The 18098-nt window shown below is 38.0% G+C and overlaps 1 protein-coding gene across 1 annotated transcript in view; it reads left to right on the forward strand.

Moving 5' to 3' along the window:
* Window positions 1-2179, forward strand: part of LOC139735065 (uncharacterized) — a 45859-nt gene extending 43680 nt beyond the window's left edge. The window contains exons 22-23 of the mRNA XM_071645839.1: window positions 1096-1231; window positions 1941-2179. Coding sequence (XP_071501940.1) covers window positions 1096-1231; window positions 1941-2016 — 212 coding nt within the window. The 3' untranslated portion in view covers window positions 2017-2179. The remainder of the gene's footprint in view (window positions 1-1095; window positions 1232-1940) is intronic.
* The last annotated feature ends 15919 nt before the right edge of the window (window positions 2180-18098 follow it).

The raw sequence follows: 18098 nt of genomic DNA on the forward strand, positions 1-18098 counted from the left end.
TAATTTTATCGATAGTAACCTTTGACTCATTTGGAAGTCTGCTGTGGATGTTGCTGTTTTGCTCTTTATTTTTTTTTTTCATAATTTAGCCATGCAGTTTATTATATTCAATTCATTTTAGGTTTCCTTTTTTTTTGGGGGGGGGGGGGGGGTAATTAACATGAAAGAATGAACTTCTGTGCCATCCCAAGATTGTTTTAACATAATGTTTGTTTAATAGATGTCTGCAGTGGATTTTTGTCAAAATGTTTATTTTGGGGGAGTGCAAATCAGTGCATATTCTAGCCACATTTGAAGGCATTGATGGTTTAAAGTACCCATAGACATTTTTACATGCCTATATTCTCCTACTGTACATTCACATAATATCATGTCACATATCAATAATTTTCACAGTGCAAGTGATAAGCGGCTACATTTGTAGGTACATTCAGTTTAAACAGTTTTGCAGAGCTAGTGCAATATTGGTAGCCGGGGCTACAATATGTTCAGTAAACATAGTGCATAAAAGAATATGTCAGGATTGTCCTCGGACAAGTTTTTCTTCAATTTCCTGTAGATATTATTTAGTATAGCAACATGTGCCATGCTGGCCCAATGTTTCATTATTTGACTTATGTGTCAGTGAAGTGAAAAAATAAGTGAATTTGTTTTGAAGAGCATTGTGTTTTGTTTGTTTTGCTTCCATTGAATGTATAAAATGTTGTGAAACTTAGCTTTTGTTTTTGATTTCATGATCATCATACCATAGGTTACCAAATTTTGAAGTTATTGTATGACTTATGTTGGCCATTTTGTCACCCAAATTCCAGTGTATCTCCAAAGTCTGTTTGCATAAGAATAGTTTCAATCTGTTAGTGTTTAGTTTATAATGGCCAGTAAACATTGCAAGAATACAGCAATGATCCCAGTTTGCCTTTTGAAGAAATAGCATTGCAACTGTGATCAGTGTAGGACGGCCTAAATTTCAGGCAACATGTAGAGCCATAGAGATTTATCTGAGACATTTGAAACTTCTGGCAAATTGTGCGTGAAACATTTGTTATAAGACAGACTAACATTGTGTTATCTTTTCAATGATATCTGATTTACAAGGTGCCTTTGTGAGGAAGCTGGAGGCCTTGTCTCAGATGTCATCCGGAGACTCTAGGACGCCACCATTTTGCAACGACTGTGGGCGAGAGCAGGAACCCAGGGGAGTGCCTCTGAGATACTCACACAGAAATGAATCGTAAGTGGAAACTGGCATGCTTGCAATAGTTCGCTGCAGAGTAGAAGGGCTTAAATTATGCCCAGTATATGAGTCTTAACCCCGAGTTTTGAGAATACATCTGCTGAGGTTGCATGAACATGTATTCAGAGTCAAAATTTGAACTCGAGTATTAGTGGGAGTTATATGAGTTGCAAGAGCGGGAGTGGAAACCAGAGATTGAGCTTGAGTCTAATAGTGTGAGTCTTCTCAGTTGGCAAGAGTCTGAGCCTGAACTCAAGTGTTGGGAATTCTGAGTTGGCTTTCTTCAGACGGAAGGTACATGCATATAGGACTCAAGTGTGAATATAGTGGGAGGGCGAGTAAGTTTTATTTTGGGTGATTGCTCATCTGCAGTAATACCACTTGCATAATTTATGCACCTGGCGTATATCAAAAACACTTGTATAGTAACTCAGATGTTGATGCACTAGCGATAATGTATTTGCAGTCTGACCATGAAAGTATTTTCATCATGTGAACGTCAGGTTGATTAAAGATGAGATTTGTTAATACTGATCACTTTAATTGCTTTGAAAAAAAAAGAGAGAGAGATTCAAACATAGATTTTCAAATGTAGTTACGTGTACGTTTACATATCTCTTCCCCTTCTCTGATTTGGTTGATTTCTTTTCTGATCTTTCTGACTCTTTTGACCTTCTTTATATTTCTGGTGGTATCTTTTCAGAAGTCACCCGTACCAAATGAACGCACCAAGGAGAAAAAGTGGGCGGACTGAGATGATGTCACATCCCATTGCCAGGTGACGCATCTCTTTGCGACTGTCAACTTCCTTTTAACGGACTTTATCACTGAACGTCACGTCACGCTCAGTTGATTCCCTCGTACAATCCTCAGCGGTCTGTACCATCCGTCCATCCATCCATCCATCCATCCATCCATCCATCCATCATTGTGCTCAGCACACCCCTCTCAGGTCCTTGTTGCGGTAGGAAACTCCTCCACCAGTTATACATGTACCTCCACCTTACAGTGTATGTACCTTTGGGCTCTCGAATTGCATAAGTATCACTACAAAACCCCTGATTTTTTTTTTTTTTTTTTTGAAACGAAATAAAAGATTGAAGACCTACTAATATAGACATGTCGTGTGTGTGAATGGCATACAGAGTAGATGGTTTAAGAATCGTACAGTGTGAGGTGAACTTTAATGATTACCGGTATATGCTGAAATGTTTGGCAGACTGTAATTCTTGTGCAGATGTGTCTAATAGTTATTTCTCTACAGTCTGAAATATACTGAAGCATGTAGACTCGTTGACTTTGCACAGATTTCTCAGTGGGTATGGAGCATTTGCTCACTATTTTCTTCTCACTCATTACAGACAAACACATGCACACACACACACACATACACACACACACACCTTCAAACATATTGCCCAGGTTTTAGGTTCTGCTGTTGATCTGGTCTTCAAAACAATGAAAAAAAAAAAGAAAAAAAAGAAAAGATGAGTGCTGGTTTGACCATGTATAGAAGTTGTCCAACACATCGACACTGTACATTGAAACCGACCCTCTCTCTTTACTGCATTGCACATACAGGATGAACATTTCATGCATGGGACTAAGCACAGTGGTTTTGCATTCTTCACTGGGGATGTAAAGATGTCCAAATATTACTGAAAAACCTGATAATAAACAAGATCAGCAGCAAAACAATGATACCATTTAATGGTACATACGAAAAGCATTTCGTGCATTTCACACGTATTGTGAATAGAGGGCGGGGTGTTGGTTTCAAAGTATGGCGCAACGGAGTGCGTCTAAATTACAACCCACACGTTCAAAGCAGTTATCATGGAGCGTGTACTACAAAGTGCATTTTTAATGCACGCTTGTGAATTCAGAGTATTTTCTTGACATGTTAGTAAAATTTCAGGCAAATTGTGAGATATTTTAAGTCTCTTTTGATAGAAAAACATTAGGGTGTCAATGTGTTGGACACCCAACCATACTATTCATAAGATGCTTGTACGCACAAATCAGTTTTCACTCAGGATAGGGGGAAAAACAACACCATTTGAATTCCTATAATTTGCATTCCTATAATGCAACCGTTTGGTGAGATGTTACCAAGCCTTCACATGCTTCAATAGAATGAATTATCCAAGCTTGTGGACAGTAAAGTAATAGTTTCTTTGAGAAAGAAAAAAGAAAAAAAAAAGATGGTTTGCAGTTGAAAAATTTGAGCACATGTCATGCAAAACTGTGAACTTGCAAATATCAATACTATTCTGTTGTTAGAGCATATTAAAGTATTTGCATTGATGTGTGCCAAATTTGCAAAACAGTTGCAGGGCAGTATACTATGGTGCATGTGGTTGTGTGTGGGTTTTTTTTTACTGTCTTGCAACACTTGGTCCAGATGTGCATGTAAAATGTCTGGGTTGTGGGGGCATTTTGCATTTTTTTTTTCAATCCATCATACCTTGATTTAAAAAAAAATAGAAACAAGAAAGGTAAAAAGTTTTGATGGAATCATGCCTCAATGTGTATAATCTTTGAAATGGACAATAATTCATCTACTCGAACTGAGCACAATAATTTTGGCAGCAGGCAGAGTTGCAGGTTGTGATCTTAGACATAATGTTTACTGCCTTCAGAATAATCTTTGCAATGTGACCACTTTCAGTCAGTGAAGTAAAAGCTGTAGCAACTTGATGGCTCCGATTTATTTTTGGTGAGAGGAGCATCTGAGAATTCTCAATGGAATTACCTTGTAACCAAATATGGTTAATACATACCGTAGGATTGTAATTCAGTTGATACCTTTCTCATTCACAAAATACCAGGACATTTCTTGCCTGAAAGTACACCTCTCCGTGGTAAGCAGTGGGCAATATACATGTGAAGAGTTTTATTGCAAAATGAGCTAAGCGCCATTTTGTAAACATTTCAAATGATTAAGTCCATCATCATATCGAGTAAAATTAAGCCTTTCCAGTAATACCTCACTAGTGACAAAATAAGGAATATTCTACAAGTTGTGATTAGAAATATCCTGTATTTTCGTATTATTTGCTTTGTTTTTTAGCAGCTTTAATCACAAATATTTCATTTTAACAAGAATGGAGTTTATAGCTTCTTTCTGTGATAGAACTCTTCATGTATATCTTCTATGGAAAGGTCAGGTCACATGAAATATTATACGAATAATTTATGAGTTGTGAGTGCATAGGGCACGAATATCGCACGAGGCGCGAGATGAGCCACTGGTGTATTCAACAAGGCGCGTAGCGCCGCGTTGAATAGACCAGTGGCGAATCTCGCGCCGAGTGCGGTATTACGTGCCCCAATGCACGAACAAAATCATAAATTATTCGTTTTATACAACACCTTGTCCACAATCACAATACAAAATTAGTGACCGCCAACTCAGGAAGGCCCAAAAATAAATGTAACAATTAGGCAGAGAATTGTAAACCACCCTGTGTACTGCTTTCAAACACTCGTCATGATTCGACCACACAGTCACAGGAATCACAAACTCCGCAGGGTCTATACCCATTCTACGCTAACGTTAGATCGAGTTAGGCCTGACTGTTGGGCCGATCTGAGATGTCGGTAGATCTAGTAGTAGGTCTAGACTTTGTCTATTTCCGAAAATGATTTTGTATAAAAACACAGAAAAATAATCAAATTACGGTTTCTCAACTTGAAATGAAGTCTTGATTTTGGGATCACTGTGGTCCACGTAGCAGATCAGAGTCAAAAGTACAAACACAGCAGTAGGTGTAAAGGCCGCGATACATGCAACTAGCTAGGTAAAGTAACTGCGCGTACACGTTAACGTTGCAGTACTCCGCCGCGCCTGGTCTGTGAGACTTACCGGCAGCGGGAGCAGCGCAGCCGGCCAGCACGTACACTGTACAATGTAGTTTGCTGGCGCTTTGCTACGGGTGTGAGCCACAAAACTCTGTGAGCGGCCATGCATTAGTAGCCCCCCGCGAAGCCGTGCTGTAGTACCTTCGAGCCGTGCAATAGGCCCATGCCAGGGGCCTATTGTATGGCTGTCACTCTCAATGAGTTTGATAGGTATTTTCTATTGAATATCATGTGACATGTTCTTGGCCAATCAGAATTCGACATCATTCTGAGGTGTTGTATAAACACCACTGTGCGGTTGGTGCAATTTCCTGACACGATTCGCATTCAAGTTGAACATGTGTTGTGCCAAGTTTGAATTACCGCTCTAGATACCAGAGGGTATTTCGCAATGTGTATCGTGGTGTATTTTGCAGTGTATTTGCATTCACATTATGAATGACCTTGTGAAATACACTGTACTGTGGTATTTCACTGTAAATGTCGATGGCCCTATTGACTAAGCTATCAATTTTTGTGAAATATTGTGCTTTTCAAGAAAAGTGTCAAATCTCAAAAATCCAGTGATATTTTAATACAGAGAGAGAGAGAGAGAGAGAGAGAGAGAGATATCATATCGTCAGCCTCATGCCAAAAGGGCCTTAACACCATAGACTTTGTACACTGTTAGGGCCCTTCTGGCATGAGGCAGACGAATTATGAGACCCTGCATCACAAAACCAACAAAAAGTCGCCAGACATGGATTTTTTAGTTACATAAGAGCAGATTCTGAAAGAGCAGACTTTATTAAAATGATGTACATGTATAACTAGATTCAAATGGACTCTCCTAACCTATCCTAATATTGGAAAGAAAGCACACACTCTGGAAAATGTGAACTGGGTGTAATTCAAGCGCTTAATCTTTACCAAGCCACGCTAGCTGCGCAGTGAATGGAACAAATGACAGGATGTTAACCATCAGAGCAACAACAATGAAGAGATTATCAGATTAAGCTGAAATTGTGAATGCTTTATTAACACATTCTGTAGATGATCAAAGCCAACTTTCAAAGCAGTAGCATCATACTTTCTGAAGTTAGAAATGAAAAGAGGACTCACCTAATCACACTATTTTACCAAAAAGTGTTCCAGAAAAAAAAAAAATACAAAAAAAAAACAACAATTTCCTTATTTTCGTTTTATGATCCCAAACTTTAGTAAAATGTAGAAGAAGACTTGCTCCTTAAGAAAATGTTAAAAACTCATTGGCTGGGTTGACCCATTCATCTTTTTCAGTCCTAACACGAAATCAGAGTGTGCGACTTTTTGTTGACTTTGTGATGCACGGTCACATATAATAGGAGGTACCTTGTGTGGTGGTAAATTATGCCTAGACATGAATCACAACACTCATCATGACTGCTCATTCTATGGGTGTTTTCATTACATAGGTGGGACTATATGTTGGTTTTAAATGGGGCAAGGATTGTGATATCAAGAATTGTGATTAGATATTGACTTGTTTTTATTTTTTACATAATCTATGTCCATTTTGTATTCTAATGTGATTGAAAATGAAAAAAAAAATGCAACGAATAATTTACATTATGCCGTCCAATCATTATGGTGCAATGATACTGAATATTATTATTGATTGAAAATGTAATTTATGCCTGGCATTGTAAATAGTATTCCAGGGTGTCTTTAACCTGCCAGCCAATTTGGCAAAACTTTTCTATCTTTTTATTATTAAGGTACATGTTCACATTGAAGGACCAAACAAGTGTGCTTAGAAGTGATTGCTAGAATTAGTTCATTTCTTCAACATATTCTTCTAAAATGTAGGCCTTCATCAATCAAAGCAATGACATACTACCAGCTATTGAATGCAGGAAAGTGCATGCATGTACAAATTTAAATTGTATGTCATTTGCAAGATTGCATGTTGTCAGTGAGTGACACATAAAGATACAAGTAGATTTTTATGTTCCGCTTTGACTGTAGACTTTATACTAACCTTTGCGTTGAAGTTGTCGGCTGCTGTGAAAATGGCATATAAATGGCTTACATTGATTTCTTTTAGCACAACAGTGATGGTTGTGGGTTGAATTGTACGCTACCACAAGGAGGGAATGATTAGGTTTAATGGTTATGTGACAATAAATCCCCCAAAAGCGAGGGAATACCTTCCATTTTTGTACCCAAACATGTTTTGGAAGCCAGCCTACATGTATTAAATAGCTTTCTACTGCTAGGAATGGAAGCGATGTTCATGCTGATTCTTTTAGTACTAGATCACTGCACTTTCTGTCCATTTTATGACCAGCAGGACGACTACAAATAAGTTACTACCACATAGGGTTTGAAGAGACAAGACAAGGGCATTGAATTGTATGGGTACAGTCTTTATGGATATGGTTGACCACCGCACAGACAGTCCTGTCCAATAGTCATAAACCTTCCCCTAGCTCCTCCCCCCCCCCCCAAAAAAAAAAAAAAAAACAGAAAAAAACCTCTAAAACAACGACAGCGCAAAAAAAAAAAAAATAAATAAAATGTCATGTCCATTCTGTACAAGAGAATCTCAATAATGCAAGGGTGCGGCGCTCTTTAATATTGATTCAATAATCTTGTGTATTCAGAGTACCACCTACCACTCATCCTGAATAATTCATATGGACAGATAAGTGTGGGTTTCACTTTGGATATTACATTTTGTGGTACAAGATGACGCAATCCCCATGTGCAGTGTGGCTTCCATTCCTGGTTATTAGTTCCAGTCATGCGCAGAGTCCTGATTACAAATGACTGCCCACACGCAAAGTAGTTTGCAGTGCTCCAGTTTGAGTGAACTTCACAAGTGTACTGTCTGCCCATAAGAGCTGCTTACACATTATTGAGAGAACTTGTACACTCCTGTATTGTCGTATTTGATCCAGTCGTGCATAGAGTCCATATTAGTCCAGCGGATATAGAAAAAATCATGCACTTAATGGTAAAAGCACCATACTTGGTACACATGTACATGATGCCAATACAAGTCATTTCTGATATGGAAGCCACTCTGATTCTCCCTTTGGCAGCCGTGGCGGCCATTTTTCAAAATGGCCGCCATGTGATATAGCAATGCTGTGTATTTTGGAAACTATAAATCCGATTGTCGTGATTCTTGTACCAAAGTATAGGTTTTGAGGGTCAAGGTTTCCAATAAAATAATTTTTGAGAGGATAAAAGCATGGAAACCTACTTATTGGCGGCCATTTTCAAAAAAATATGGCCATCATGCTAGATATAAAAGGTATGGACACAGGGTCGTGACTCTGGTATGAACTTTTTATATGTTTTGGGGGTCAAGGATTCCGATAAATTCAACCGTAAGTGAATATGAATCGTTTCATCCTACGTTTTTGCGGCCATTTTGATAAATATGGCTGCCATACAACAGATAATGAATATTGTATATCTTCGAACTCAAAAGATATATAATCACGATTCAAGTGTAAAAGTATAGTTTTTGGGTGAAGGTTTTCAATATAATGATGTTTTAGCAAAGTGAATAGGTTCATCACATCCTTTGTTTTGGCGGCCATTTGATAAATATGGCCTCCCTCCAGTTATATAGCGTACGAGTGTTATGAAAGCGGGATGCCCAGTGTGGATTGATTCTGGTGTAAACGTTTGTTTTAGGGGTCAACAAATACTTGTTCACTCATTTTAAGTATTCTAATGTGGAACATCTGGGCATAGTTAACTTTGTAAGCATTTTGGAAAATATGCTCAACTTCCTTTATAGGATTTCTGTATGTACAATGTATGTGAAAAACATGATCTTCTCAATTTCATATCTGGGGACCGTTTCATGAAACTTTTTGTCGGTGATTTGCACTGACAACTCTTAAACGCTACTGAAATCCTTGCGTCTGATTGGCTGATAGCAAATTTGTCGGTGAAAACCTCCGACGAACTCGTTGATAAAACACCCCCCTGAAGTATACATATTAATCAAGATTATACATTTTCTAGAAATATAGACTCTCGCTTTCTCTGGTCCCTGGACCATGGAATGAAAACCATAGTTTCCAACCAATATAGTACATCTGTTCTCTTTGGAAACATGACACTAAGTGTGAGAAAACTTCTAAAACTTCTTGGGTCACTTACATCAAATGTAAATAGACTATATGTATGTCTATAAAATCCATGATTGACCAGGCTGTTCTGATACTTACAACTACACTGAATCTTATACATCAAACGATAAAGTAAATATAATAGGTATTATACAATACATCTTTATAGGTTTACCTCTAATTGTCATTTGGTGCTCCACATGAGTCTACTAGCAAAATATAAACTACAAGAAAAATTATGCAAATTTATGAATTTAAAGAAAACCTCAAAGAAATACACATTTTTAGGTTCATAACTTTTGGAAGATAAAACTGCAGAATAAAATATTCAGTAGATCGATCTTAATTACCGGCTCCAGTAGAAATACTGGAGACGTTCTATAAAGCGCACCTGCATCTATGTATGCATTCACGTTCATCACCGCTCATCAATGGATGATCAGGAACAATAATCATTTTGGATTGTCAGAGCTCATTCGATTCCTTCATATGATTCCTTATAATTTTGTGTAACAGTTTTGACAAGGTCATACTATGAAATAATGAACAAGGACTGAAAACAAACTCTAGAAATCAGTAGGTCTTATAAGACTGCAATAATCATGTCTTTATGGCTGGAAACTATGACAGTACACTAATTGTACTCTCCTGTTTATGCATCCAAAATTGGGGGGGGGGGGGGGGGAGTCTTCTATTCCATTCCCACCATTTATTCTACCTTGAAATTCAACACAATTATCTTTAGTATTCCAGGTATGCAAAAATTGCACTTATGTGATGTTCAATACCTACTTGAATAGTGAATGTGATAGAGGTATGGCCAATCAACGACAATCAATGAACAATAAAGAACTAAACGCCGCAACAACAAAGGAGGTTCATTTACCAATAAAAGGTGAACAATTCTTGTCAATGGGACAATACATATGGCAAGTAAGTGTGTAGAAGTATACATATACACAGGGTGGCCCCTCAGATAACGGAAACAAATATTTTTTCCAAACCAAACGAAATTGTCCAATTTGGTTGAGTACTTTTCTTTCTAGACATGTTTTTGTTGATCAGTAATTTCTTACTTTATTTAATCAAAGCTCAGCAACGGAGACTACCCAACATTTGAAGGTCAATCTTCGACAATAATCCTATTAAAGCATTCCACAGTGTGATGTGCGGCCTCAATTCTTTGTTAGTCTCCCAAGGCAGTGGCTTTTGTTCGATGCTGAAATTTGTTGAATTGAGCTAAGAAATTTACGCTCGAAACATCTGTAGAATGAAAACTACTCAACCAAATCGGATGATTTTGGTGTCATTCTTCTTCTAGATAAATTCTCTATAACTCTATGTCATTCGTTTTGGCATCAAAGTAATGCAAATGTGCAAATATTTGCGAAAACTCGCGTTTCCGTTACACTACTAGGCCACACTGTATATAATGTGTGTGTGTGTGTGTGTGTGTGTGTGCGCGCGTGTGTGTGTGCATACTCTATGTAGTGCGGCAGTCATGTCTATCAAAATTGATATGAAAACGAAATGTGTTAGTTCTATTCATCAACTAATGCTTGTTTAAAATCATTGACCCCAATTAGTTTCAAAGACGTACAGTATAGTATATGTGACCCTGCACCTCAAAACAAACAAAAAGTCGCCAGACATAAATTTTTAGTTAAGACCATATTCTGAAAGAACAGACTTTAAGCTTTAAAATGATGTATAACTCAAATCAAATGGACTCTCCTAACCTAATTAAATATTGGAAAGAAAGAACAAACTCAGGAAAAGTGTGAACTGAGAAAGGAGGCTCTGAAGTACAGTGTCTATTCAAGCGCTTAATCTTTACCAAACCGTGCTGGCTGTGCGATGAATGGGACAAAAACAGGAAGTAAACCACCAGAGTAACAACAATGAAGGGATTATCAGATTAAACTGAAATTAAACATGCCTCATTAACACATTCTGTCCATAATTAATGCCAACTTCCAAAGCAGTAGCACTATCCTTTCAAAAGTTATTAGAGTTGAAAGTGAAGAGTGTGGACAAGGTTTTTCAGAAATGAAAAAAAGGATTCTAAAGACACACCTAATCACACTACTCTACCAAAAATGTTCGAGATAAACTGCTAAAAAAACACACCTTCCTGCCCATTTTATAATACCAAATTTTAGCATAATGTAAAAGAAGACCCGCTCTTTCAAAAATTATGGAAAAGTCAAGTTCGGCTAGGTTGACCCATTTCACTTATTTTCAGTAATCACGCAAAATCAGTGTGTGCGACTTTATGTTCGTTTTGAGGTGCACCGTCACATATATTGCAGTGGCCATGTTTTAAAATGGCAGCCATAGGATGTGATGGTTGTATACACAAAAAGATGTATCCATTTAAATAACTGAACCTCAAAAACATATTTTTGTACCAGAATCATGAAGATGCATCCATTGGTTTTAAAGATACAGTTGAACCTCTCGTATCCGGACAAGTCGGGACCGGGGCTCATCCGGATAAGGGATTTGGCCGGATACGGGAGACTCAATGCTTTATTCATGTACATATACATACACATGTACTGATGTAGCCCATTGTAGTACCACATGTAGTAATGTGTATACTGCAACCTTTTGATGTAATGTATGTTAATCATGTTGGAAGTAATATGTGTAATTCATGTGTGTTTGCGTAGGAGTTCTCAAGGAATTGGGAATCCCCCTTTCCTCCCGTAATTATTTTTAAAAAAAATCACGGCGAGATTGCGTCCGTATAATAGAGAGATCCGGATAAAGGGAGGCCGGATAATAGAGGTTCAACTGCAATATATGAATAGAATGCAGAGCGGCAGCCATGTTTTTTTCAAAAATGGCCTCTAATATGTAGGTTGCCATGGTTTTATCTTCTCAAAAATTATTTTATTGGAATCCTTGACCCTCAAAACCTATACTTTGGTACAAGAATCACGACAATCAGACTTATAGTTTCCAAAATACACGGCATTATAATTGCTATATCACACGGCCATTTTGAAAAATGGCCGCCACGGCCGCCACAGGCAGAATCAGAGTGGCTTCCATATCAGAAATGACTTGTATTGGCATCATGTACATGTGTACCAAGTATAATGCTTTTACCATAATGTGCATGATTCACATAGCTAGATGTGCTCTATATCCGCTGGACTATATTACCCGGCCAACATACTTGTACTAAGTGGGAGTGCCCTAGTTTTGCTGAACTTGGCAATTGTGCTGTCTGCCTGTAAGAGCAACTTACTCTTGCTGTCCAGCGGTCATTTACATAGTTGATGGAAGTTGACTGTGCTAAAAGTACAAAGAGAAGGTGCCCACAGAATTTCCCTGTGAATCACAATGACTGAATCTTGTGGCCCTTGCAAATTGCATTCTCAACCAGTATTGCCCATAAAATGCAAATGCTTTGTACAAGAGCTTGTAATCGGACATGCAAGCAGTGAATTTCAGAGCTATGAATAAATTTGTTGTAATGGCCTGGCACCAAGCCATCCAACGAATACCTGTGTCCAACTGATTCCTTGTCTGTAGGTAGTTGTAAATTGCAGATTGCTTGTATGCATATCGGAGGCCTGAAAGTGAGCAGGTTTCGGCCAGACATGCATTAACTTCTCGCAAGCCATCGGGAAAACATGTTTTGATGAGTGTTGAGAGTACAGTAAACCTTCCCTAACAGCGAAGTGGCAGAAATTGTGCAGTGTAAACTAGCAGAGCAAAGTTCAACTTCCGCATCGTTTTATTCAAAAGTCTGAACATATGTGACCCGCTACAACAAAAAGGTCCTAAAGTCGTGCACTGTCGAAGCCGTGAAAATCGAGTTTGAAGTCAGAGCATTAAAATTGGTCAAAACTTACGATTTTCTGATTTTGATATATTATTGGAGTCTAACATGTCTTCTATCATCTGTCGAAATTTTGAAGCAAAATGATCAAAGGAAAGATTGAAAAATAGCGTTTTTCTGAGCCATGTTTTTTGGCGTTTCAACGAAGCAGAAACTGGTTCGAAAATTTGGATTGAGCGCCACAGATAGGTTCCGCCCCTAACAACGACCAGAGTGATCTCATTGGTCAGTTTGCTGCTTGCTGCTAACCGAAGCGTGAAGCTCGCACACTGCCCAGTCGACTGGTGCACGTGCGGGCGGGGTGCGCTATGCTCAGCTGCTTCTCACATCCTGGTCACTGATTGGTTGGTGAGGAGACCGCCGACGCTGATGTGCTTGAATGAACTCTTCGGGGGTTGCTAGGGCTTACCTTCTATTGTCCAGAGGTGAAAACTGACTTGCGTGTCCCTTGGTCGTGATTGCGTCGAAAGGAAGACTTTTAGGGCGCTTTCCTCGAAACAGTGCTTTTCCAGACGTCTCGACATGCTCTCTTTTAAACATCGATATCTCCCCAGCCGATTATTTGTATAAAATGTGTTATATACCAATTTAAAGCAGAAAGATTAGGGGATTATATCATGCAATTTTCAAATAATCGACCTCGCCCGACTTTAGGATCATTTTGTTGTAGCGGGTCACATATGGGAAGGGGAGGGGGCATTAACCTCTGCAAGTTTTTATTGTGCCATACTTTTGTTAGTGATGCTGACTGCACTCTAGCATTGAGGGATTTTCGAACATGTATCTTTGACAGCAAAACTTGCATGAAATGTGTTAGCCAAACTAGGAACTATATTTCATCCATTGAAATGTAGTCCATGAATGGAATTTGATACAAAATTAGAATTATTTATTGCTAGTGTAAAATCTACTTCACTTTTCGTGTATAACATGCCAATTTCGAAACTTCTGTCTCTTAATATGCATACATTTTTCCCCCCAATATTGAAGTACTTGAGGTACATATTGCAGGTATCGAAGTTGGAAAAAGATATTAAATTGTCACATATTTATAATCATATTTATATGACCATGTTGATGCTATTTATATCTTATTATGTAGAAAATACTCCCTTTATATATCTATCAGATTAAGGTCAATATACACTTGTATAAATGTTATAGTAGAAATGGTATCCTCATCAAAATTAGCTAATCGTCCTATCATATTTGACTGTTGGTTCAATTTCTGGAATGCAGTGCCATGCATGGGAAGGCTACAGCATGTACAGTGAAAACTCAGTATAACGAGATCTTTGGGGCCAAGACAATTCATTCTTTGTATCAGATAATTTGTTATATCAGTAGTCAATAAACAATACAAAAAGAAAGGAAATAAATTCATTGGGAAATAAATTCATTCATTAGGAAAACCCAAAATGTTGTTTTGATGTGTTGGATTACCCAAAATCCAATGACTGTGTATTATTCTGAATGAGCAAAACTTTTGAAGAGCTCTGAATACTGTGTGTACTTTGTTCAAAACCATTCTTGAATATAAGGATATACTTCGTTGGTTTTGATTTCTGTAATGTTTTTTAGTGTACTGCAATGTGTTTCATTTCTGGAATATTATACACATGGCTGGATCATTTTGATTGTAAATGCGATGCATCCCTTGAGTCTAGCATAAAAGTTATATTTTTGTGTTGCTGTTTCCACAGTTGGGCATTAAATGTATAACATCTGAAATTTGACTATACACATACACATAGTTGTAATGATATTGTGTCCAGGGTATTCCATGTACAGCAAAGGTAACAACATTTAACAGCTTTGTATTAAGATTCTATCACAAAGGGGCGTGTGCCTGTGTTGCTTGACCGTGATATGTTCACCCTATTAAGGTAAGGGCTGCTCTATGTGCACAATATTAATCGGTTGACATTTGAGACTCGCATCAAGGCTGTTGGCCACTTTGCAGAGTCCTTCATTCAAACACACCCATTCAATTACCCTGAAATTTAAATCTTTCATGCTGCAGTGCATTCAGCATTTTTCATCCTAGATTGTCATAACTGTTGTAATGTTTCACAAGTCTTTGGTGAAAGTGGAATAATGTGCACATTCATTGTCTGTGCCTTTTAGTCACAGTTCTGAAATTTTGTTAATCTAATTACCACAGGACCATGTCTCTACGTCTTTGTCGGGGGTGGGGCGACAATTTATTACTGTAGCTCTAGGTTTCAGGTATTTCTAAGAGTGAAATGAGATTTGCATTTTTGCAGAGTACACATGTGGTGTACTGTATGTCAATAATGAAGCTTCATTTAAGTAGATAGATACTGAACAGTTCATATGTAATCATGGTTGTCCACCATAAATTTTCTTGATGTGGCAGGGCTTCGGGAAGTAGGTGCCCCTTTTTTACTGAAAAGATAACTTTCATCTCGAAGTATAGGGCTTTCCAAATTGTACAAGCACAAACATTTCAATCTGGGGGGTGTTTCACCAACATTTGTCAGCGCTGACAATTTCAGCAAAATCCTTGGTTTTGATTGGCTGAGATGCTCTGGTCACTGACTGTTACTATGGTGATTCAAGTTGTCAGCGCTGACAAACGTTGATGCAACACCCCCCTCATGAAATGCTCTTCCTTGACGGAACAAAGATGTATCTCAGTGTTTGATATGATATGATATGAGCACTCCTTAACTGTGCTTCCTCATTTTGTATCAATAAAGTCATTTCATCATTTTGTAATCTTCAAATAGAGAGTTTGATACATGTAAATTGGATGAAAATAAGTGACCCATTACTTTATTTCATCAACATTTTTTACTTCTAGAGTGCATTTGTAAATATCCTCATCAGAATCCATTATTCTGTATAACAATAAATGCCAGTATTATTGTCAGTATGATTTTGGTTTGTGGTGTCTTCATTACATGAGTTCATTGTTCTTGCTGTTATTGTTGTTGTTCTGATGCATTTTTGGTGGATATTATACACAATGTACTTGGGGCTTATAGCATTACATGTTCTCCTTCATACACCATGATCTACAATCTACAAGTCATTTCTCCAATTGTAGCTTATGGTATGTGTTGGACCACTCAAGACATTTTCATAATGATCAGTTCGAGTTTGGTTGATCATAATTGTACACAACCTGTAGTCGATGGCAACCACCCCCATGTTTCGTACAAGTTTGTTGAAGGTTGCTAGCTCGAAACAGCTACTGCCGCAACCACCTCCACCACCACCATTACCACCACAAAACTTATTTCCCCCACCACACCTGTTCCTTGAAGCTCTTTACAATACTTCACCTTTGTCATGAGAATCAGACTGGAAACTATTGGACTGTGCACTCACTACACTCTCTCTGTTGGGGGATGTTTCATAAAGCTTTTCTTAAAGTTATGAACGACTTACGAACGACTGGTTATCAGTTCTCATGTGCTATACTTATTGGAATTTCAATAATTCAGCACAAGAACTGATCACCAGTCGTTCGTATTAAGTTGTTCTTATTCAGTCGTTCGTAACTTTAAGAATAGCTTTATGAAACATCACCTAGGTCGACCTTTTATGGTGTATGCATGCATGCTAAATAAGAATAACACTAATATTCAACTGCCAGGTACCAACATCTACATCTTAATCTAGAGATGATCATTTAGTCACTTTCACACACACCCAAAATAAACAGTTTAGAGGGTAAAAAAACAATCTATTCAGTGCCATGGGAACTGTTTGACTCCTTTGTGTGGACACGCACAAAATAAAATCATAAACATGTGGATCTGCATCTTGAAGCAAAAGCCGGTTCATCATGATTTATTCACGAAACCCTTGGGATAATATGCTGGCCAAACTACATACTGGTATTTCATTGGTACTGCAATTACTGTACTCTCACCCATATCATGCATCTGTACTTCATGTACATGTTATGGTTGTTTATAGTATTAAAGAAGATGGTCCAGGCAATAGACTACCTGGAAATGCAGAGACTCCAACTCTCCCGTTTTCGACGGGAGATCTCCCGCCGAAAGCCCATTTTTGCAAAATCTCCCGTTCTCCCGTTTGAGATTTGATTTCTCCCGCCCTGGCTCTGTGTCTCCCGGTGGAAAGGATTTCTTACTTTTTGCTATCGTATGTTGAAAAAATAAGCATTAGATAGCACCAGAGAACATCTAGAACCCTAGGAACTTCGCGCTTCGCACACATCAACTTGGAGTCTCCCGTTTACTAGGGTTTCGGGCGGGAGAATCTCCCGATCAGAAGGTGCTTGGGGTTGGAGTCTCTGGAAATGTGTAACATGACACATGAAAATTTTGCAGTTGATATGTCTCAGCAAGGCACACATTGCATGCTGAGAACCAGAAGGGGAATATCAAGATTTCTATATTTATAAATAAAAGCGAAAATCAATTTTCATGACATAAAATTATCTACCCATAATGAAAGATGGTAGATTTGGTAAAGCATTGTTCCAAATATATGGTAAAATAGTGCCCTTGAGGTTTTAATTTTTAACACAATTTTTAGTAAAAATGAAAAATTTGAAATTGACAATATAATGTAGAGGAGACCAAGCTCTACAACATGAAACCAATAACTCGATATCCCCCCCCCAAAAAAAAGCAAAATTTGAAAATCAAATTTTGTACTGATTTACAATAATAAAAGAACATTCAAATTTGCCCATCTCTGTAAGAGCTTACATAGCTTTGTTAAACCCTGTTACCATAAAAACATATTTAGTGGGCTATTCAAAACTGCACTTGAGTACAACACTTGGCACTTCATTTTGGGATTTGATTTAAAAAGATTTATTTGTACATAAAAGCGATTGCAGCAAACAACTGAATTGCATCATTTTCTAGAATCTATTCCAGTACACACAACGGGCCGGATGCATAAACGCCAAGCAATTGCTTGTGCAAGCCTTTTACTTGAATCCGTACGCATAAAAACAAGCAATTGTTTGGTGGTAGCTTTTGCTAGCAAGCACGAGCAATTGCTTGCTGCCCGCAAGCAATTG

The sequence above is a fragment of the Diadema antillarum genome, unplaced genomic scaffold (genome assembly GCF_040938485.1).
Source record: "Diadema antillarum isolate AM-2024a unplaced genomic scaffold, OU_Dant_1.0 seq00000563_RagTag, whole genome shotgun sequence".
Taxonomy (NCBI): domain Eukaryota; kingdom Metazoa; phylum Echinodermata; class Echinoidea; order Diadematoida; family Diadematidae; genus Diadema; species Diadema antillarum.